Source organism: Anolis sagrei, chromosome 1 (assembly GCF_037176765.1).
Source record: "Anolis sagrei isolate rAnoSag1 chromosome 1, rAnoSag1.mat, whole genome shotgun sequence".
Lineage (NCBI taxonomy): Eukaryota > Metazoa > Chordata > Lepidosauria > Squamata > Dactyloidae > Anolis > Anolis sagrei.
The window spans coordinates 108,202,963-108,227,030 of NC_090021.1; the positions used below are offsets into that span (position 1 = coordinate 108,202,963).

The 24,068-nt window shown below is 38.4% G+C and overlaps 1 protein-coding gene across 2 annotated transcripts in view; it reads left to right on the top strand.

Annotated features, from left to right (window-relative positions):
• Positions 1 to 1,583: 1,583 nt before the first annotated feature.
• IBTK (inhibitor of Bruton tyrosine kinase) overlaps positions 1,584 to 24,068 on the top strand; it is a 57,136-nt gene continuing 34,651 nt past the window's right edge. Inside the window, exons 1-10 of one of the 2 annotated variants that reach the window (XM_060752963.2) lie at positions 1,584 to 1,846; positions 11,827 to 12,480; positions 14,495 to 14,591; positions 15,705 to 15,829; positions 17,043 to 17,153; positions 18,716 to 18,886; positions 20,426 to 20,543; positions 21,566 to 21,746; positions 22,166 to 22,289; positions 23,273 to 23,447. In XM_060752963.2, coding sequence (XP_060608946.2) covers positions 12,157 to 12,480; positions 14,495 to 14,591; positions 15,705 to 15,829; positions 17,043 to 17,153; positions 18,716 to 18,886; positions 20,426 to 20,543; positions 21,566 to 21,746; positions 22,166 to 22,289; positions 23,273 to 23,447 — 1,426 coding nt within the window. In that variant the 5' untranslated portion in view covers positions 1,584 to 1,846; positions 11,827 to 12,156. The remainder of the gene's footprint in view (positions 1,847 to 11,826; positions 12,481 to 14,494; positions 14,592 to 15,704; positions 15,830 to 17,042; positions 17,154 to 18,715; positions 18,887 to 20,425; positions 20,544 to 21,565; positions 21,747 to 22,165; positions 22,290 to 23,272; positions 23,448 to 24,068) is intronic. The other variant, XM_060752962.2, reaches the window with a different exon arrangement.

The following is a 24,068-nucleotide window of genomic DNA, read 5'->3' on the forward strand; positions in this document are numbered from 1 at the left end:
AACCTCAAACAACATTAGAGTAAGCAATCTGAATTATACCTTAAGAAATGGGGCTACAAAGTGGAATCCACGACATGCGAGTGTGGAGAAGAGCAAACCCCAGACCACCTGCTGCAATGCAACCTGAGCCCTGCTACATGCACAATGGAGGCCCTCCTTGCGGCAACACCAGAGGCACTCCACGTGGCCAGATACTGGTCAAAGGACATGTAATTAACTACCAAGCTTGCAAACTTTGTGTTTTGTCTGTTTTGTTTGTTTGTTTTGTTAAAAATGTAATACAACTGTCTGGTTGCTCCTGACACGATAAATAAATAAACAAACAAATAAATCTGAATTATATACATAACTAATCACTAGTATAGGAGGCTTGTAGAAAGTTGCTATTTCCAACACTTCGAGGGACTTAACTTAAGAAGTTTGGGGGACCCTGCTGTAAAACTAACACAATTTGACAGCCATGGCTCAAGACTATGGGATCGTGGGAGTTATAGTTTCCGAAGCATCACCATTCTTTGGCAGGGATGGCTAAAAACTTTGTAACATTTGTCGAATTTTCTTAGGGCCCTTCCACATCCCCATATAACTCAGAATATGAAGGCAGAATAACCCACAATATCTGCTTTGAACTGAGGGCCCTTCCACACAGCCCTATATCCCAGAATATCAAAGGAGAAAATCCCATATTATTTGAGTGTGGACTCAGATATTCCAGTTCAAAGCAGATGTTGTGGGATTTTCTGCCTTGATATTCTGGGATATACGGTTGTGTGGAAGGGCCCTTGTCCAGAGGAGGGCGACTAAAATGATCAAGGGTCTGGAGAGCAAGCCCTATGAGGAGCGGCTTAAGGAGCTGCGCATGTTTAGCCTGAAGAAGAGAAGGCTGAGAGGAGATATGATAGCCATGTATAAATATGTGAGAGGAAGCCACAGGGAGGAGGGAGCAAACTTGTTTTCTGCTTCCCTGGAGACTAGGATGCGGTACAATGGCTTCAAACTACAAGAAAGGAGATTCCATCTGAACATGAGGAAGAACTTCCTGACTGTGAGAGCCCTTCAGCAGTGGAACTCTCTGCCCCGGAGTGTGGTGGAGGCTCCTTCTTTGGAAGCTTTTAAACAGAGGCTGGATGGCCATCTGTCAGGGGTGATTTGAATGCAATATTCCTGCTTCTTGGCAGGGGGGTTGGACTGGATGGTCCATGAGGTCTCTTCCAACTCTTTGATTCTATGATTCTCTGCCAGAGTGATGGTCCATTCCCAAACTACAAATCTCACGATTCCATTAATTAACACTGAGCTAGAGCAGTGAAAGTGTTGTCAAACCGCATCCACTGTACAATGCAGATGGCTCCTTATACTTTCACTGCCATGGGGCCAGGAAGCTTTTGGGCCTCCTTAAAAGAGAGGAGGTAGCCATGGCAACGGTATGTGATGGAGCTTTTGGATTCAGAGCCGCTGAGGGGAGGATAAGCCCCGCCCCTTTTCTGTGCCTAGCCCCTCCCCTTGTCCTCCCTTCCCCTCTCAGTCCCTTTTTTGACTCTTGGCAGCTTCCAGCCAATCGGCGTTGGGGAAACTCCGCGCCAATCGCGTGTCCGCTTGCTTCCGGGTCTGGGCGCCTCCTCTCTTGCTGGGTTGCAGCCGTGGCGGCTTCCTTCTCGGGCCCTGTCAGACTGGGCAGCATCGGCCCCTGTCTTCCCCGCCTCCAGCCCGGCCTTCTTCTCCTTTTCCTCCTGCTCTTTCTCCTCCTGGCTGGGCCCGGAGCCCTTCGGCGCCACTGAGCATGAGCTTCCCCGCCTCCCTCCGCAGCCCCGCTGACGACCGCCCGAGCCCATTCATCTAGCGACTGGTGAGGGCTGAAGGGAGTTGGGGGGGGGGGGGCTGTGGGGGAGGCATGGCTCAAGACCCCTGGGATTTGTAGTTTGCCAGAGGTGGATAAAAGCCTTGCAGAACTATAACTCCCAGGAGCCCATACTCTTAAGGGGTGATCAAATTATTCATTCTATACTATTCAGCGAAGGCCTGGGCAACCTTCGACCCTCTAGGTCAGTGGTTCTCAACCTGTGGGTCCCCAGATGCTTTGGCCTTCAACTCCCAGAAATCCTAGCAGCTGGTAAACTGGCTGGGATTTCTGGGAGTTGTAGGCCAAAACACCTGGGCACCCACAGGTTGAGAACCACTGCTCTAGGTGTTTTGGACTTCAACTCCCACCATTCCTAGGCATTGTGGGAGTTGAAGTCCAAAACACCTGGAGGGCCAAAGATTGCCCAGGCCTGGCAAAGAAGAAGGAGGCAGCCAGGACTTTGTACAAGGCTTTGGGGGAAAAGAATAAACACAGACTTCAGAATTAGAAATATTGCACTTTTAACCCAATGTGTAACCTGAGCATTCATGTAGCTTGGCTGTATAATTATCTGGATGATGCCACCACATGATAGAAGTAAACAGCTGTTAAGGATATGCTGGTGACCAAAAAGATGAGTCTCCAAGCTGAGAAAGGTTCAAAGTCTACAGAGAGGCAAAATTGTTATCGCTTTAACTTGAATCTAATGCTCAGCTTTTTGGACTAAAATTAGGGTGCTCAATAGATTTGTGCAATACAGTAATCTTTGGGCCCTTTTAGACAGGCCCCACACCCCAGGACCGAATCTCAGATTTTCTGCTTTAAACTGGATTATATGAGTCTACACTGCCATATAATCTGGGATAAAAAGAAAACCTGGGATCAAATCCTGGGATATAGGGCCTGTTTGTAAGGGCCCATTGTGCCGAGTCAAAGCAAAAGGGGAAGCTGTTTCAGAGGGCCCTTCCAGACAGGCCCTATATTCCAGGATCTAATCCCAGGTTGTCGGTTTATCCCACATTATCTTGCAGTGCGGAGTCATATAATCCATTTTAAAGCAGAAAACCTGGGATCAAATCCTGGGATATAGGGCCCGTCTGGAAGGGCCCAGAGACACCCGGAGCTCCTATTTGAGGGATGCCATTTCAAATTTTATGGCCGTGGTTCAATGCTCTGCAAATCCTGGGCTTTGTAGTTTGGTGAGCCACCAGCATTCTTTGGCAGAGAAACTTGCAAAACTACATGATTTCATAACATTGAGCTATGGTCAGTGTTTATTTGGTTCTGCATGTTTCTTCCAGTTCAACTGAGCCATTCAGATTTAACTACATTGAACTGGATTATATAGAAGTGTAGATTCAACCTGTAATCCAGTTTAAGACAATTAATCTGAATTCAGAAACTGGATTATATGGCAGTGTAGATTTCTTCTAGTTTAAGAAGTTCTGCTTTAGATTTCATCATCATAAATGCTGGACTTAAGCAAGGCTCACTGCTCTTTTCTTAGGCAGTGAACACTGAATTTCTCCAGAAGTCTTTGCATTGTAATATCTGGAAGATACTGTATTTACTCCAATCTAATGCTCACCTTTTTTTGGCTAAATTTCCTTCCCAAAATTAGATTTGTGTAGTATTCACCTGCAGCTCCTATTTGAGGGACATCATGTTTAATTTAATTTAATGCAATGCTGGGATTTGTAGTTTGGTGTGGCATCAACATTCTTTGGCAGCCCCCATTATCCCATACTATAGCCCCCATGAAACCATAGTATTGAACCAAGGAAGTTAAAGTAGATTCATTCTACAGCATAGATGCACTCCAAGGTTTCCCTTTCCATCTCTGGAAGCTTTGATATTCCAACACTTTTGTTTTTAAGGGTTTTGAAAATAGAGGTGTGCATTAGATTTGATGATGCCATAGACTCGTTTATTTATTTATTTATTTATTTATTTATTTATCGTGTCATCAGCAACCATACCATTGTATTACAATTCTAACAGAGCAAAACAAACATATAGATTAAAAAGAAAAGGAAAAAAAGAAAAGAAAACACACAGATTTTGCAAATTTGGTAGTTGGTCAAATGTCCTTTGACCAGTATCTGGCCACTTGGAGTGCCTCTGGTGTTGCCGCAAGAAGGTCCTCCATTGTGCATGTGGCAGGGCTCAGGGTGCATTGCAGCAGGTGGTCAGTGGTTTGTTCTTCTCTGCACTCGCATGCCGAGGATTCCTGTTTGTCACGAGCCATAGACAAATGTATGTTCCTTCTCAACCGGGCTTTGGACAGCTCTGTGGGAGGCAGACATTCAGTAGGTATAGATCTGCACAGTTTTGGGAAAGTAGAGCTGTATGAGTTGAACTTTTATACTTCATATGATATGGGTTTATCATTTGCATTTCATCTAGTTTCTTGAAATTTGTAGAAATTATGCCTGGAAGATGAGGATTAATGTCAACAAATATGAGAAGAAGGAGGAAAAACAGTAAACAGTGGTCCTAGAAAGCCTGGTACAGGTTGAACAGCCCATATCTTGAAATCTGAAATGCTCTGAAATTGTCCAGATGGGTGTCTGAGATAGTTGCACCTTTGGTTTCTGATGGTTCACAACATTCAAGCCTTGTTTTATTCACAAAATGATTAAAAACACCATATATAAAATTATGAGTCAAGGCTCCCTTATATTGAATTCTGAAATGCTCTAAAATCCAAAATTGTTCACATGGGTGGCTGAGGTACTGTCACCTTCAAATTGTCAACCTACTAATAATGGCACCTTTGTTTTTTTGATAGTTCACAGTACACAAACATCGTATCATGCACAAAATTATTAAAAATACCAGGCTGACCTTCTCTTATCCAGAATGCCGAAATATTTCAAGTTGTCAACTTGAGAATAATGAAACTGTTGCTTTCGGATGGTTTAAAGTACACAACTTTATTTCATGCATAGAATTTTTATCATATATGAAACGTAAATGAATTTAGTGTTTAGCCTTTAGTTCCATCTTCAAGTTATATAATGTATATATGTGTAAATGCAGATATTCCAAAATCCAAAAAGATCACAAACACTTCTGGCCCCAAGAATGTTGGATAAAGCACAATCATTCTATATCTTCAAGCTATGTGTGAAAGATGTTTATGAACCATAAATAGGTTTTGCATTTAAAACATGGGTCCCATCTCCAAGATAACTCATGGATGTTAACTTATTATGTACTAGCTGTCCCCTGCCACGCATTGCTGTTGCCCAGTCTGTGTATATGTGTTTTGTGTATGTATGTGTGTATATATGTGGTTTTGTTCATGCATTGTAATGTATTTTTTATTTTTTTGGTTTTTAAGTCTCTTTTGCTGTGTTTTCCAGTGTTTTTATGAGTGATGGTCACTCATTGGCCTAATAGGTGTATTGTGTCCAAATTTGGTGTCAATTTGCTCAGTGGTTTGTGAGTTATGTTAATCCCACAAAAGAACATTACATTTTTATTTATATAGATGTTAATGCAAATACAGGTATTCTGAATTTAAAAAACCCAAACGCTTTTGAACCCAGACATTTTGGATAAGGGATAAACTTGTATTTCAAGCTATGTATACAAGTTGTATATAAAATAAATACCTTTTGTATTCAGGACTTGGGTCCCACTCCAAGATGTCTCATTATCTATATGCAAATATTCCAGTAGTTGAAAAAAAAACCCAAAATAATTTTGTTCACAAGCATTTAGCTTAAGGGATACTCAACTTATAATGTCCTTAGAAAGCCTGTTAGAGTGGTGACATTTGAAGAGATTAGTAAGAGCATTCCACTCCCAAGATGTTTGCAGACACCCAAAACTAGCATTAACAATAAAAGTAAGAGAATTAAGTTTCTGGTCTATCAATAATTCATTAATGAGTCACTCATAGGATGTACAATTTGAATTATGACGCTGGTTGAGGTGCACCTACTTCTCTAGGAAAAACAAAGGCGGTGTGGCTTGTTGCTGTATTGTTTCTAAGGGTGGCATAGATGAAGACGAGCTTCCTTTAGAATCTTCTCCATTATGACAGATCTAATCTGTGTATAGGTCAGAAAACTTTTACTCTCCTCACTTTGATTATTAGATAAGAATATACAATAGCCGCAGGGTGTTATTTAACAGAGTGGTGTAAAGTACTGACCAAACAGAGTGAACAGGAGGTATTGTATGAAGGTACTGTTGCTTGTTTAGGTAGAGGACAGTCTTTAAATTAGGGGTAAGTAACTGTGATGCTTCAGGTATTAATTGGCTTGAAACTCTATACTCTCTCACCATGGGGCATTCTGGCTAGAAATAGTGGATTTACTGGTCCTACCATATTTAGGCACCTGTAGTTGCCTGCCTCTATTTTAAATCTTATCTGTGCAAATGAGTTTGAGGTTGTCATAATATTGTTCAGTTCTGCCAATCAATACGTATTAGCTACAACAATTAAATGTCTACACTTTTCTGTGTGCTGGATACTGTATTGCAGAATGAATAAATTGTCATATTATAATAGAGGAGGTGATGAATTTTTGTGGGTCAAATGCAAGGTGGAAATGCCCCCCCCCCCCAATTGTTGTAGGATTTCCACTTCCACCAGCCAACATATCCTGTAAGAAATGGTGGATGTTATTGTCAAACAACATCTGGAAGACTGTATGTTTCTCTTCCTGTAAAAATCTTCCATGTGCATCACCTTATCTACCTCTTTGTTGTTAATGCTATGTGCTTCTGATAGTAGTATATGAAGTTTCTTCTTCCCAATTCTTCGGGGCAAACCTAACTTTTATTGGAAAGTAGTAATTGTGATGCATTTCCATTTTGACTACAAAATGTATACATATCCTTCTCATGCAATCTCACCGTTTGATCCTCATTGCTGTGAGGTCAGAGTAAGGCTGACTACCTTTGGTATACCTTCTGTGTTCTGAGATATACTTTCTGTGTTCTTAACCATCATCAGCCTTGAATTCTATTTTGTCTTCTGGTCCATAAACTATATAAACTGTAGCACTAATAATAAGCACTGTAGCCGTATGGGTGGCTCCAGAGCTGTAGACTACAAGTACTTACATTGATGAAAGCTGTTTAGTATTCTGTTCCTTGTTGCTGGGCTCTATTGAGAAAGCTCTTTGTTTGCTGTCCATTCTCTGTCCCTTTTCTGTTGTTCATAGACATTTGGCTGTCAAGAGGGGTAGAGCCTGTGTCAATGCCTAGCTATGTTATTCTTTTGCATAGTTGTTGACACTTTAACTAGACACAACTGGAAAGCTTGAATGTGTAGTTTTCAGGCTTTATTTATTTATTTATTTGATGCATTTATTAACCGCCATTCTCAGCCCTTTAGGGCGACTCATGGCGGTGTACAACACATATAAAAAGGCAATTTACAAAGAGGCAATTACAACAACATATTAACAATACAACAATTACAAAATTACACTAAAAAGAAGGCCTTGTGTGTCATCAGCACGAATAAATGAATATAGTACTACTATTGATAGGTTTGCACAATGGACTTTCAAAAACACATAATTTGCCTGATCAGTAAACAAGATGGGGGGAAAGACTTAAAAATTTGTACATGCATACTTTTATTAACAAAGTCTTTGAGAAAGAAAATTCTTCGTACAAAGTCTTTTTGTGAGTGTCCAGTCCCATTTATTCTTTCTAGCTGAAAGTTTTTTGAGCAATTGAGGGAATGAAGAAGTATGGCTGGACAAACAGACTTTTTGTATCAGGCTGCAGGTCTACAATAATCAATGATATAAAGGTTGGGCTGATAAAGAATGGATTTCTCTAGCCAGTCCTAGAGTAGATAGGAAGGCTAGTAAAGAAAAAACCTGGTAGCATTTTTGTAAAAAAAAATTGGACCATTATGGATGTTTATTTAGGGATGCTATTAGTATTAGGTAATGTACATGACGCAATACCATGTGTTGGTTTGGGTTGAATAAATTTGGCTGGATTGATTTCACCCATTGGTGCTGTTTATGGGAACTGTTGCCTGAATTTCAGTGACAGACTACACCAACTACATAACCTTATGAATGATGAAGCATGATTGTGTATTTGTCTAATGCATTTAGGGAAGTGGTGTGTTTTAGAAAGATGATGAAGAAACTCTTCTCTTATGTTTAAGATACTGGACTGCATGTAGTTGCCCTTTTAAAAGGCTTGTACTGCTATGATAAACTTTTTATCACTTGCTCTGCAAATGTGGGAGGTACATTTATGTGTACATAAATGGACACCCCCCCCCCAAAGGAGACTACTTTGTGCAATAATTTATGCTAACTGGAAAAAATGAAATTCAGATCACTTTTATTCTTTCTAATTGGAAGCAACTTTTCTGACAGTGGAGGAGTACATTTGAATCTAAGCTATATAATGTCTTGCATGCAGCCTAGGAGAGGGAAGCTTTATATTCCTATCTTTAAGAGCTCTTCATCATTTCATATACAAATCTCCTTTTCAAATTAAAGGAAGTTTCATCGGTAATTTTTGATATTTTAATGGGAATCAAATGGAAGGTTTTTTATTTTGTTTTAAAAAAAATCTTAGCTGGTCATGTGAATACCCTTTCATACAAAGAGTATTTCTTAGGATTTCAAGTTTTATGCGTTTGAATGTTGGATTACTGCTGCATGAAGTAAAACCCCAAATGCTGGAAAACGTGTTTCTGTAGCCCCAATTGATATTTTTGTGTTGCCCCCCCCCCCCGCCCCAAATTGCCTAGGCTCAGTTCTTACATTACAATGAGTATCTTCCTCAGGAAGGCATTAGCCTCTTCTGAAATTCAAATATTTGGATTCAGCCTGGTGGATTGCATTATTTGGGTTGCAGATTTCAATCCTACAGGCAGCTTGTCATAAGTTGAAAAGTATTCACATGAAGGTGGTGACATAGCCTCCATCTCTGATTGTTAAAAGCAGTGGCATTGAAGTTAGTGCAAATGTGAGTCATTTCATCCACAGTTATCCAAGGCAAATGGACCACAGTAGGTATTTATCCAGACATTCTGCTGCCTTCTGTCTGGGACCTCTGCCATGGAGATGGTTAACTGCATTAAATAGATCTACTAGTTGACATTATATGGATAAAACGGAGGTTATAAAGTAAAAAAAACCAACCCCCCCCCCAAAAAACCAACTTCTTTCTGCTATCTCAAAACTGTTACATCCTGAAATTTTAAGATACCAAGCAAAGGTTCAATCTGTTTATTTTACAGGAAGATTTTAAAGAAAACAGGTTGTAGTGATTAAGCCTGATTTATACCTGTTTGGGCAGAAGCATTTCCTGCTTCACCAGTGGCCATGTATTTCAAGCTATTCAGTATGCTTCATTGAGCAACAGTATTGTAATTTGAAAACATTGACTAGAAAAATTCTATATTGCGTCAAGATTACCAAGTGCTGTTTGAGAGCATTTCTCTAGGCATTTTCTAAGTCCTCCAGAGCTATTCTATGGTATTTGGAACTTTTCGTGTATAAATGAAATGATATTCAATGAACCCATATAATAAGTGGGCCTAATGTGTTTATGAATTATAAGAATTCCATACTGTTAATTTTGCACATTTTGCTAAGAATTATGTTGATATATTACTGTGATATAGTGACCTAATGCTAAATTCAGTGAAGAAAATGTAGCCTAAAATAGATATCCAGGGAATACTTGGGTGTTGAACTTGTGTATCTTTATTTCACAGCTTGTGAAGTAACAGATAAGAGAGAACTAACTGCTGAGTCAAAATTGCTTCATGATTCCAGTGGCTTACTTTCAGTTAGAACAAGGTCCAAAATAGAACTCTGACCAAAGTTGACCTGCCTCTCATTTCTCTTCTTTGTACCTCTTCTATGAACTTAATAGTTTTAGTGGCTCCTGTTAACATGATATTGCAGTAGTTGGCAATTACAAGTGGCAAATTTTATGTATCCCCCCTGCCAAATAAAATAAAGAGGTATTGCTTTCCAGGAGAAGATATTTGCATGTAGTCACTTAGCACTTTTGGCAAAGAAGAAAATAATCTAGCCATATTCTTGGTGGATGATGCTGAGTATTTGAGAAATACTCAAAATGCAATGAATCATACTTAGACTTGAATGGGCAAGTAAATTAGTTACCTTTACAAAAGATTTGCTACTAGTAAAAAATCAAACTACAGCATTAAAACTGGGATTTTTTTTCCGTATAGAAAACAGCTTCCACAATATTGGATTTTGTCAGAGACATTGCTGTGGGAATGCCATGTAAAACACTTGAATTTCAAAATGTATTACTATACCACTGCAGTCTAGATGGCTGCAAGTTAATATCTCTTATCTTAGCTTACTATCTGTAATTTTGATTTAGTCTGAGAGTGAATCTACACTGTAGATTTAATGCAGTTTGGCATACTTTAACTGCTATGACTAAATGATATGGAATTGTGGGCGTTTTAGTTTTATAATATCTTTAGCCTTCTCTGCCAAATAGTGCTGGTGGCTCCCCAAGCTACAACTCCCATGGTTCCATAACATTAAGCTAGAAGAGTTAAAATGATGATTTTTTTCTTGAGGTTATGCAAAAAACTAACATGGAGTTCCTTCCTTACAAAAAGAATACACTATAAAGGATTATAATCCAAATTTAAAGAAGGGATAAAATGGATAGAGTAGTATTTTTTTCACTAAAAGACTCATTAAATTATATGCTGTTAAATTACTATTACTTTGAATCCCAACATATAGCGACCTTTCACAACCCTGCAAAACATCTAGTTGAGCTAGGAATGACACCAGTAACTTCATGTTGACTCATTTTTTTCACCTTTCTTTCATCAAGAGAAGTAGATGGAGGCAGTAAAAAATGAAATACCTTATTTCACTGCATAATAGTTGCACGTTCCCCCCTTCAAAAAGAGGGGTTTGACTATTAAGCGGTGAAAAACTTTAGACCTCTGGGACTTTTGGCTAGGAGCCAAGGGAGATCTCGCACACCCCTCCTGCTGGTTCACGTGGGCGAGTGAGAGCTAGACAGCCGAGGAAGGTGATGTGGGAGAAGGTGCGGCTAATATGTGGGGAATTCTTAAATCTCTAGTTTGGGACCCCCAAAAGGGGAGTGTGACTGTTATGCGATGGTAACGAATGCGAAAAATACTGTATCTCATCTAGTTGCTGTAGAACTGGCCAAGAGACAAAGTTGAATGAAGGACATAGGAATTAAATTCTTGGAATTGCTCTCTGTCGTGGCTCTGCTGATTTGAGTGGATGTCCTTTCTACACAGAAATTACACCTCACCTCAACTGGATGAACCTTCCAATTTGCTCACAAAGACAAACACAACTGTTTGAATGACCTAGGTTGAAATGACAGGATGACATTTTTAGCACTAGCATGTTGCTTGTTATGAACATTGAAAAGCGGTACATAATCAAGACAGCCATTAATTGCATACCTAATATGGATATTATAGAGCATGTGCTTCATTCTACAAGTTAAGAATATTAAATGTGTAGTAAAAACTATGTAATTAAAAAATAACAATAGAACCAGGTTTTTGTGTGGTTGCTGGATAAGTTAAAAAAGGGTGGAGAAGGTAATCAGGAATTAAAACATGATCATTCTGAAATCTAATGATAATGTCTTAAAGTCTGAAACAACATTAAAATGACAGGTGTAAAAACAAAGAAGAAACAAGGGATGTACATCAGACACAACCCCCATCCTCATGTTCCTAGATATTTGAGGTTCCTTAGTTTTCTAGTCCTGTATTTTAAGCTTCTTCCTACATCTCTGAGGGCTTCCGTCTGGCTTTCATTAAGTATCAGTATTGTCTTCTCAATATGTGTATGGGATATAGATTCTGCTTCTTATACAGTAAACTTAGTAGTTTCGTCTCCTTCTCTATGAAAACATAGTTTTTAAGCCTGCAACATTGCTGAAAGTAAGAATATTTTAACTACTAATCTGATGTATCTACTTCTTTTTTTCAGGTCTCCCTTGCAATTATGGCTATCTAAAAGAACAAGATAGTGTGGAGGGGGAATCCCCCTCCCCACTCCTTTGGTTGCCTTCTGTCAACTTACTTTTCTGGACAAAAGTAGCATATTTTATAAAGGAATTAAAACTTGAACTCAAAGTTTATACTGATGAAAAATATTTATTTTTTTAATTGTCAAGCCTTAAACAGCACAATAATTTCTATGGCTGCAATTTGAAACTGAATGAAAGGCCTGGAAAGCTTGAACTGCCTATGAGGAAGGGGCAAAACCAGATTGCCCTGGTGTGTTTTGGAAGGGTTTACCAGTTCAGTAAAGAGTAAGATGAGTTCTTTGTTGCCAGACTGCACTCTGAAATGTCGATCACAGCAGCATGCTTTGGACATTGTTTCTGTTGTGACCCGAGGAAGTGAAGGCCAAATCAAGGCCTTCCTCACTTCTCATTGCTATAATGCAGCAACAAGCAAGGATACCTTTGGGAGGAATGCCCTCCATCTTGCCTCTTCTTGTGGAAAGAAAGGAGTGCTAGACTGGCTAGCAGAAACAAATGGAGTGGATTTGTCGGCAAAAGATAAGGAATCAGGATGGACAGCTTTGCATCGTGGAATCTTCTATGGCCATATAGATTGTGCATGGTCATTGCTGAAGGTTGGTATTTTGTTATTTTTATTACTGCAATACAAATGTGTTATATCTGATTGCTAGAGAAACCTGGCCATAAGCAATAAGTAAATAAATAAATGAGTAAACCTTACATTGCAGCTAAATCCCAATCTAATCATTCTTTCATCCACATATACCTATTATCACCTCTTTTCATCTAATATGAAAGTCAAACTAGATTGCTTTGTTGAATGATATTTAAGACAAAACTCAGCAGGATATTTATATTAGAAAGACTAAGACTGAGTGAGAAGGAAGTCATCCCCCACTTGTACAAACTGAAGTTTAGCGCTTCAGGGATGCTTTGTTTTTTGGTGTTATATTATTGTATTAAACTAGAGATCAGCTGTAGAATTCTTTTGTAGATATATTCACCTTTGTTGACTTCTTAATCCCATCTTCAACATTTGTGGATGGAGAAATTGCATTTTAGCTGGCACTTAACATAGGAAATGAAATGAAATGAAAAGTTGTGTAAGTAGGGATTTGGGAATTTCTGGTTGTCTTGGTAGCCAATAGACAAAATACATGAATTGTTTGACATTTATTTGCCAATAACATTATATGAAAACAAGGATAATTGATGTTGGGGGGTTGAGAAGAAAATAGCCCTGGCATTCTCAAGAATATGAAAAACTTACTTTTGGGACAATATGAATCCTAGTCGATGGATATTGGCAATTGTAGTCAAAATAAGTAATTTTACCTTCTCCCTAGTTCTGACCTGAAATGTTGAGATGAGGGCTCATTCATGTTGTGATGTATCTTAGAAACACTGGAAGAAACTGTTTTCCAGCTGTGCTCAAGATTTGGCACACATTATGGAGAGTTCTTGCTTTTCTTGATGCTTAATAGCACTCCCTAATAATACCCCTTTGTCAGGTTAAAGGTATATTTTCCAGTAGTGCACTGGAAAATCCATTCACTGACCCACTTGTGTTAAGTAGTTGGAAACTTCATATCTTTCAAAAATATTTGTATTAGAAAAACATCCCATCATAACACTTTTTTAAAAGTAAAGGGAGTCATAGAACAAAACCTATTGGGGGATTTTTCATGAATACATTATTTGAATTTATGATGTAAACATATTTAAAGGAAGATACTCACAGACTTAATAGTCACAGTTTAGCACCAACAAAGGAATCTCCCAGGCAGGAAATAACCAGGCTTTGAAGCTGCAAGGCCATTCAATGCTAATCAGGGTGGTTAATTGCAACATTCACACTTGCCTCAAACAGAAAAGAGTTCTTTCTCCCATCCTGGACATTCCACAGAAATATAAACCTCATCTTCCTAGTTTCCAACAGACCTCACAACCTCTGAGGATGCCTGCCATAGATGTGGGCGAAACGTCAGGAGAGAATACTTCTGGAACATGGTAATACAGCCTGGAAAAGTCACAGCAACCAAGTGATTCCTGCCTTGAAAGGCTTTGACAACACATTCACAGTTTTATTTATCCTTATTTGACCCGGAAGTGTTTTGGGGGGTTCTTTAACTCCTCCAATGCTCTTCTGTTGTATGCTTATAGCCCGTGTGTATATAAGATTCTCTCTCATTTGTGGATTCAGGTATTGATGGTGGTTCTTGGAAGGTAGCATGCATTTGTATCCTGCATTTCGATATTTTTTTCAATGCATTTCTCAAGAACACTGTAAAATTAACATACGGAATTTAAAACTATTGCTAATAGCATAAAAAAAGGACATTGACACAGCCATAAAAGTGGAATTAAAAGTAGCATAAGAAGCAGGATGTAAAAACCAGGGAAACTTGTATTTATTCAACTAGATGCACAAAGAAAAAGTCCTTTATCTGGAACAATGTCTTTTCCACCTATATAGTAAAAAAAAATTCTGCTAAAAAGTGAAGTTGTAGGGGATGTATGTCATTTTTTATCATTCACAGCCAGCTGAAAAGATGACTATTTTTGAAATTATGACTTTATATAATTTGGACTGTTATATTTTGCATCTTTTCTCTCTCTTCCTCTTAGCGTGGTGTGAACTTGTATGTGCAGGATAAAGAAGGCTTGTCTGCTCTGGATCTTGTAATGAAAGACAGACCTTCCTATGTCCTTTTCAAAAATTCAGGTAGGTTGTAATACAAGAGGTTTGTTTTCATTTCAGCTGTTTGAATATGTAAACATAACTTGTGTGTGTTGTGTGAAGAAAATATATGTGGTAGAAAATGCATTCCAGTCAAAGCTTTCTGTCTGTTGTGCTACATCTATTGAGATATCTATCTATCTATCCATCCATCTATCCATCTATCCTGAGAACCAATGGTGTTGTGATTTGGGCATTGGATGTCGACTCTGGAGTTCAAATCTCTGCTCAGTCTTGGAAACTCACTGGGTGACCTGGAACAAGTTGCACACTCTCAGCCTCAAAAGATGGCAAAAGCAAACTCTCTCTGAACAAGTCCTGCTTTAGAATCAGCATAAATCAGAAATTATTTAAAGGCACAGAACAGCACAACAATTCATATTAAATATTATATAGTAGGTTAAGCCATTTCTCTGCATGCAGGGGAGAGCCACAAAGACAATTGGTGTAATTAGCTGGTAGGGACTCCTTTCCCCTTTTACATTTTCAGACCACTTCGGTTAGCAAATGAGAAATATCTGTTTGAATGTGTGCATTTCTGTAACTGCTGCTTAGTATGGTTATGTGTGTCCACGTATATTTTATATATATGTGTACATATATGTATATATATACACATGCACGTATCTGTGTAAGTATAAATTTGTGCATGTGTGTATGTGATAATTATATTCTGGAATTTAATTTTCTATGATGCAGATCTTGATACTCTTGGGAGTATATTGTATGGGACACTTAATTTGTTTATTGGAACCCAGTTTGATGGGTTATTTGTCGTGTTGGACTTGGGAGATTGAGCCAAAGACCACACTTAGTCATCTTAGGCATGTTACTCTCTCTTAAAGTGGCTGATTAACCAGAGTGGTGGTGAAGATAAATTAAGAGGGAAGAGGCTTATATACATTGGTTGCGTTCAATGTATTTGTGCATTTAGATTTCTAAGGTTGTATGCCTGATGATTCATAGTGTTCTGGAATATGCAGAATATGCCAGATATTTTTCTGGACTATGGGGCGAAGGCAGAAATCAGAAGTGATGTTAAAATAATGTGTTGCTTGCGTAGGTTTGATGTTATAAATGGGTGTCCTTTTGTCTTAGATCCTACGGATGTCTACACTTGGGGAAACAATATAAATTTCACTTTGGGTCATGGCAGTCAACAGAGTAAACATCACCCTGAGCTGGTGGATCTCTTTCCCAGGAGTGGTGTTTATATTAAACAGGTAATTGAGACACTAGCAAAGATACTTTGGTCTTAGTAGTACAACGTGTGTTCGTTGTTACTCCTTCATTTGTGATTATATTTTCCTGACATTTTTGTATGTAATCCTTGACATTGTATGAAAAAAATACTCTAGGATACATAGACTCATAGAATGTTCTGAAACAGACTCCCCCTTTCCTTAACTGATGTGAACCACTTATCGATTTAAGACTAGATCTAGTAAGACTAGATCTAGTAAGATCTAGTCATAAGACTAGATCTAGTACTCCCATCTCCATCATTCAACACATAACTTGAGAACGGTTTCTCCTGTTGTGTTTTGCACTTGTGATGTCTGAACACATGACTGTAGGGTCATCCTGACTATGTTTTCTTTCTTAAGAATGTAAGACCCTTGCTATGTCAAACCAAGGACTCTGTAATTGGGCATTCTTTACAAGAATCCCAGCAAATATTGGATGGTAGGTAATCCAACGGACAATGGGTCATACTCGTCCAGTGAGCCTGCCATGTCCTTTGGAACTACATAGATATGCATGTGTATGAAACATGTTTATGAAATGAGAAGCAAATTATTTTACAATTGTATGTGTAGTGGATGCTAGTTGAAAGATGGTCAGGCTTCAGTCAAAGAAATCTGAAACTGAAAAGTAGCAGGACTACAGAAGATTGGACTCATGGGTCATGGATTGTGGCTCACCAGGGATTTAGTAGGTTTCCTGTTTTTTACAGCCCGTGTCAACCTTAAGCATTATTTACAATGTTCTCATTATTTATTTATTTATGACATTTGTATCCTGCCCATATCAGCCCGAAGGCGACTCATTATTCACATTTTTTATGTAACTATGTTGCTGTTGTTTATTATTCGCATTATCGGTTTGTGTTTTCGGTTTTACTCTATTGTAATTTGTTGTTTGGGCTTGGCCTCATGTAAGCCGCTCCGAGTTCCCATTGGGGAGATGGTGGCGGGGTATAAATAAAGATTACTTCTATTATTATTATTCATTAGTGAAAATGGGAATGTATTAAATATTTTCAGTACACAGTTACCTTTAAAGCTTGTTCCTACAATAACATAGGCTAGAGCAAATACAGCTAAGATAAAACATATCTAGAGGAAAAGGTGAGAGTACTATGCCTTATATTTATAGAATGCTCCACAGGCTATTCAACATAGCTGAATTTATGTTGTTTTCTTCTCTCTTCAGGTGGTACTCTGTAAATTTCACTCCGTATTCCTTTCCCAGAAAGGACAGGTTTATACCTGTGGACATGGTCAAGGCGGACGCTTGGGTCATGGTGATGAACAGACTTGCTTGGTATGGCAAAAGTAATGCCCTCTTGTTGAAAAGAGAATTGGTTTCCAGAAGTAGTCTCGGATCCACTGCTATTTATATTGGGGATTTGAACTTTCTTTTAAAAAAACAACAACCAAAAAAGCAATTTATCAATACTTCAAAAGCTACTTCCAACACCGTATTAGGAACAATTTTTGTTTTAGTGGAGGCAGGTGCTGTTTTTAACAAGATTTAAAATCACAAGTACCTGTGGAGATCTTTACACACACACATCTTGTGATATAGTCCCAGTGAGTACTCTTAATTATGCTGTCTTTGTACCAGATTGAAAGAGTGAGAGTATGATAAAATATTTTCATTTTTGATGAACTGTGTGAACAGGGAGCTCTGGCGTGGGCTGGTCCATGAGGTCACGAAGAGTCAGAAACGACTGAATGAATGAACAACAAAAAGTGTGAACTAAACCCTTCTAATCTCTTGGTGAAGAGTACTGTGAATATTGATGATTATTATGGCTTGTTAACAGGCGTTCTAGTGGCGCAGCGGGTTAAACCGCTGAGCTGCTAAACTGGCTGACTGAAAGGTTGGCGGTTCGAATCTGAGAAGCGGGGTGAGCGCCTGCTGTTAGCCCTAGCTTCTGCCAACCTAGCAGTTTGAAACCTGCAAATGTGAGTAGATCAATAAGATAAGTACTGCTTCTGTGGAAAGGTAATGGCGCACCATGCAGTCATGCTGGTCACATGACCTTGGAGGTATCTACGGACAATGTCCGTTATTCAGCTTAGAAATGGAGATGAGCACCACCCCCCAGAGTCGGACATGACTAGGCTTAATGTCAGGAGAAACCTTTACCTTTACTTTTTAACAGGTTTCACTTTTAACCAACTTGGAAAACTAGTTAAAAGTGAATTCACCCTAGCTAATGTTTAAATGAACTGTGTTTTGCACAAAAAAACAAGTCTTGAACCATTTATTGTACCTTGTCCCTCACCTTAAAATTAGTTGCAATAAAAGAACTATCTTATTGTTTTAAAGTGTCTTCAAAGCATCCTGGAATGGAAGAGATATAGTACATCTTAAAGGAATTTTGATTAGGATCACTATAAACACTGATACACTATTGTGATCTGTCTAAAAGCAACATTTTATGCAGTTTTGCCTAAAGTATCATTTTATAACATAGCTTCGCATTCATTTTTATTAGAGTAGTGAAGTTCCTACATTATATACTCATGTATAAATCTGGTAAGGTTGGTCAAAAATCATCCCAAAAAACCTGGGTCTTCATATCCATGGGTCAGTGTGAATACTGTAACATAACTCTTACCAAGAAAGGAACCATCTCCTTCTCTGAGTAGAGTAGCAAAATGCATGATCTTTGTCCATCCCATGAGAGCCTGAAAGAAGCACCAGCTCCCTCTATTCTCTTTGCGGTGGCCTTTATAAATGCCTAGGCAGGGTATCATCTTGGCCTCAAACCTACACTTGACTTATACATGAGGTCGACTTACACATAAGTATATACAGCAATTCAATGACGCATGACTGTGATACAGATGCAATGCTTTGTTAATCTCCATTAGATTCCAAGGCTGGTGGAGAGCTTGCTGGGTCATCAGTGTTCTCAAGTGGCAGCAGCTAAAGATCATACAATTGTTTTAACAGAAGATGGATGCGTGTACACATTTGGTCTCAATACATTTCATCAACTTGGGGTTCTTCCTCCTCCTCCAAATTGCAGTGTTCCTAGACAGGTAATACGAACATTTTAGTAAGTGGTTCTTTTTGGCATACCTACAGCTGGATGCCTGTAAATGTGTATACTTGTCCTTGCATATGGGCCCACTCTCATGTATGTGTATTCTAGATGATATTGCACTTGATAAAAGAATATTTGTGGCTGCGTAAAGTGGTGTCATGTTATTTGCTGCCCAATAACCATACAGCCGTGTCTTCCTTAGTGCTAATTCATAACCTTGCTGTGCTGTCCTTTATTTGAGAAGAGTACATTTTGAAGAGCACTATTGGCATCCTATGACAGTCTGAGCCAAGGAGTGGGAAATATTTTTAGAAGGGTTGAGTCATCAAACTCTTGCAGTGGTTTATTCCTTGGTACTGGCAATAAAGCTGAGCAATAAATATCTACCAAAGCATGGTATTTCAAGAGAGAGTAACCTGTTTGAATGCTCATGTGCTCACTGGAGTACATGATTGAGGCTGCAGCATGTAACACACCGAATGCATGATTTGTATGAAGGCTTAATTATGTACAGTTCTATTCACATAGATCTTTCTTCTGCAGATGCATGCATTATCTGTATAAATTGCAATGGCAGTGTGGGATTGCTATAAAATATGTGTGCTTTGTGTGCTAGGTTAATGAGCCAAGGGATCAAATAAGCATCAGATACATTACTACCTCCCAAAGGCCAAAGGTTTTAGCAAATAAACAAAATACACCCTGATTGTAGAAAAATACTTTCTGGAGATGAGTAGTGATAATCCTGATCTTGTTTTCCCTCTGAATAATGTGATAGAGAGTGGGGCAATACATAATGGTACCTAACATTTTATGTTAATATATTAACTACCCCACACTTCTATAATAACTTAAATGAAAATCAAGGCTTGAAATTCTATCCTCTAAAGCAGTAGTTCTCAACCTGTGGGTACCTAGGTGTTTTGGCCTACAACTCCCAGAAATCCCAGCCAGTTTACCAGCTGTTAGGATTTCTGGGAGTTGAAGGCCAAAACATCTGGGAACCCACAAGTTGAGAACTGCTGCTCTTAGCTACTTCATTCTCTTTATTTCATGTACTTCATAAACAGCCTTCTGTTTCAGTTGCTAAACAAGCAGCATTTGGGGGCTTTTGATTTGGGTGTTAAGAGGAAGCTTCTCAGATTGTAAATATAAAATATGAAAAACATAAAGCATTCATAGGATTTGTAGCAGTGTAGTAAATTGCTTTAAAAGGAGCTTGCAGCAGTAAGAGCACCATAAAGACTATTTTAAATGATTTTTTAAAACGATGGGAAGATTGTGTGGCACCTGCAACTAAAAGACAGTTTATCACTTGGTGAATGCTGCAAGAAGAGAATTATTGGGTTTGGGTGTCTCTACATGATCCCATGTGCCCTCCTTAATCTTTTGGTGATGGAAAATACTAGTATATTTATAATAAGATGTGGTTTCTTCCTCTAAACTGTAGTGTCGAGTTATGTGCTGCTGGCGATATGCATTATCCTGAATGTACTAATTCATATGTGGCATCTGTGTATGTGTTTTCATACAGGTTCAAGCCAAAAATCTTAAAGGAAGAATGGTGATTGGTGTGGCTGCTGGCAGGTTTCATACAGTGCTGTGGACCAAAGAAGCAGTGTATACAATAGGGTTGAATGGTGGACAACTAGGTGAGAGAGGAAACCTTACCTCTGAGCTTAATTTGTTGGAGGGTAGTATATTTAATGTTGCCATGTTTATAGAAATGATTTAAAGATAAGATACACAGTGTGAAAAAAAATTGCATTCTCACTTTTCTATCATAACTTCCCTGTTACTATATTACTGCTATACAACCCTCTCATTTTCCCTAGGTATACTGTCTCTAGTTAATTTTGTATAACAATGTAGGTAGCGAGAGGGCAAAATACTGTTGTTTTTTTCAAAAAGGTTACACAGGTAGAGTTGTCCTCCCTCCCACTATTTCATCCATCATATGGAAGTTCTTTGAGGCAACCAAAGGGTTCTATAGTTAGTTGATACCTTTAAAATGGACTCTAGAATTTGTATTCAGGATGCTGAAGATCAATGTATGTGAGTCTAGATTTGAGATGTACTAGCCACTACTTGATTTAAAGCATACCTTTAGTAAGTAAAGTGAATGAATTCTATTTACTGGCAGGCAGACAGATCCCAAAACAATGGATTAAGACATAATTTCACATTATCATGTTCAAGTTGGAATATATGTGTTATACAAATCAAAAGGAGTAATTTTATTCATAAATACAGCTATATTTATTTTGCTTCTTCCTATAAGTTTGGTTTGGAATCATATGCTAAGCAAGGCATAGTGTGACCATTCATTAACAAACCATTGTGTTAGTCTTTCTATATTGCAGTTCAGAAATCTACAGTATTTTCACCTGCTGCATGTTTATTGTGTTCTTTGTTCGACATGATCTAGGCAGGAAGGTCCCTGGAACACTGCTCAGCCAAAGAGAAAATGCTGGGCTGATAGACCAATGCTCTCATTCAGTATAAGGCAGCTTATTGTGTTGGCCTAAGCTGATAAATAATGTTTAAGGTTTCCATGTGAGTGGCTAAACAACCAAACCTTTTCCCCCTGGCTTCACTTTTAATAAGGAAAGAGTTGTTAGAATAATTCTGGACTTCATAAATCTGACATCGAGGGTGTTCTCTTACATTATAGGATACTTATCAGATCCTAATGGAGAGAAGTGTGTAACTTCTCCTCGCCAGGTCTCTGCTCTGCATCATAAGGACATTACTATATCTTTTGTCACTGCAAGCGATGGTGCCACAGTTTGTGTTACAGAAAGAGGAGATACCTATTTGCTCACCGACTATCAGTGCAAGAAGATTGCTTCCAAGTGAGTGCTTTTCTTCAGACAAATCTACCCAAGAGGTTTTGTGTTGCCAGGGTTTTTTTTTTATTGCCAGAGGGTGATGTATTAAGATTCTTTGATCTGTGGTGGCCTTTCACTTTTTGTTATTTTTGTTACTGTAAAACATGTGGGCACTTGTGAGATGTTAAGCCATTTTCATTAGCCCTCATCTACCTTCAAAAATCAAACATTTTTTTGCCCCCAGACCCACCAAAACAGCTTTTAAATGGCATTTTATGCCAAGGTTTTATAGGTCCTGGGAAAATCCGTTTTTAGTCATGTTCTGCCCTGCGCCCCAGACATTTAATGTCAAAAATGTTTTGCAGTTGGGTACAAAACATCCTAGGGTTTTTAAAAGATGTATGTTGCTGAAAATAAGGATGGTTTCTGTTGTCTTTGTTCAGGCAACTAAATCTAAAAAAAGTCCTTGTGAGTGGAGGATATTTAGATTACAGAGTGGATCCTCAACACCTTAAAGAAAATGGAGGTCAGAGGATTTGTATTCTTGCACTGGATCAAGCTGGAAGGGTAAGTTTTACTTACCATTAATATATATGTATGTATTTATGTATGTATGTTTTGTGTGTGTTGTTCCTGCCATGTGCCTTGGAGTGATTTCTGACTTTTGGCAACCTTAAGGTGAATCTTTCATTGGGTTTTCGTAGCAAAACTTGTTCTTGCTGGGGTGGGGGCTTTGCTATCTATCCTCTGCAGCTGAGAGACTGTCTCTTGCCTAGTGGTTTTCCGGTGGTCAGGGGGACATTTGAACCTTGATTTCCTGAGCTGCAGTCCAGTTCTTAAGCAAGCACACAAGACTGGCACTGTGCATAGATATGTAGTGCTATAGTAGTAGAAATGAAGTTTCCTAGAAAATTGTTCAAAGGGTTTTTGGAAAGAAAAATCTAATGTGGGAAAATAATTCCTTTTGTTATTTTAAAGTATTGATATCTCTTGGTTTTAAAAATGAGTGATGTGTGTTGGACTATGACTTTGGAGTTCAAGCTCAGCCATGGAAACCTACTGGTTGACCTTGGGCAGGTCACACTCTCTCAGCATCAGAGAAAGGCAAAGACAAACCCTATTTGAACAAATCTTACCAAGAAAACTCTGTGAGAATCCTTAGAGTCACCATAAGTTGAAAATGGCTTGAAGGCAAACAATAACACAATAAGTCTTCAAAATAGCCAAATTAATTGTTTTGGTAGTGGTCCATTGAAAGATAGTTGTGATCCCATGACTATTTTTAAAAAAAATAAATATGATTAATCAGATCATAGGTGAACAGAACAGATCTTCCAGTTTTAAGGTTTTTATTTTAAAAATAAGATTTCAGGGTAATAGATTGGCTGTTGCTTAAATCTATGTGCACATACATTAGAACAAACCATGGTCAGAGTGCAGAAAACATTTAGTTTAAAGCACCTTAATAGAATAGGAAGGACAGCTATTGTAGATATGGATAAAATTATCACAGCTTTTCTTCCTTTCTCCACTTTGTACTAACATTTTAGGTGTTTTGCTGGAAATCCGCTAACAATCCTATGAAGCAGTGCCGTTGGATCTATGGCCGCCAAGTCTACATGTCTGATATTTCTCTAAATAAGAATGAAATGATGTTCATTACACAGGATGGTGAAGCATTCAAAGGAAAGTGGGTAGATGGAAATAAAAACTCAGAAAAGAAAGGTCAGCTATTTTCATAATGAGTATGTCTTTCACATTTATTATATTGATTGGCATGTATATTCTACAGATATATAACTTTGACAAAGCTGCCACTTTCAGAGAACATACACTTGGGCAGCTCTGGGTCAATCTCTGTTAATATGACATGATCATACAGTGGTTCTCCTCTTCTCCCTAAAAGGTTAAGATAGAGAAATTAATGAAATAAAGGCACCCTATTCAAATAATCCAAAGGTAAAAAATCTCTGTGTTCATGTTTCTCAGGTATTTGCAGTAAACTCTATTTTGTTTTTTGGGCTCCTTTCACACAGTTGAATAAAATCTCACATTATCTACTTTGAACTGGAATATATGGCAGTGTGAACTCAGATAACCCCGTTCAAAGCAGATTTGTGGGATTTTCTGCCTTGATATTCTGGGTTTTTATAGTTGTGTGGAAGGGTCCTTGGAAACCATGTTTTCCAGCCTATTTGTTGGAGCTGGACTACTGTAGGGGAAAATTTTATTTATTTATTTATTTATTTACTTACTTATATACCGCTGTTCTCAGCCCGGGGGCGAATCACAGCGGTGTACAACATAGAAAGAACAAGGTTCAAAATTCAAGACACAATCTAAAAT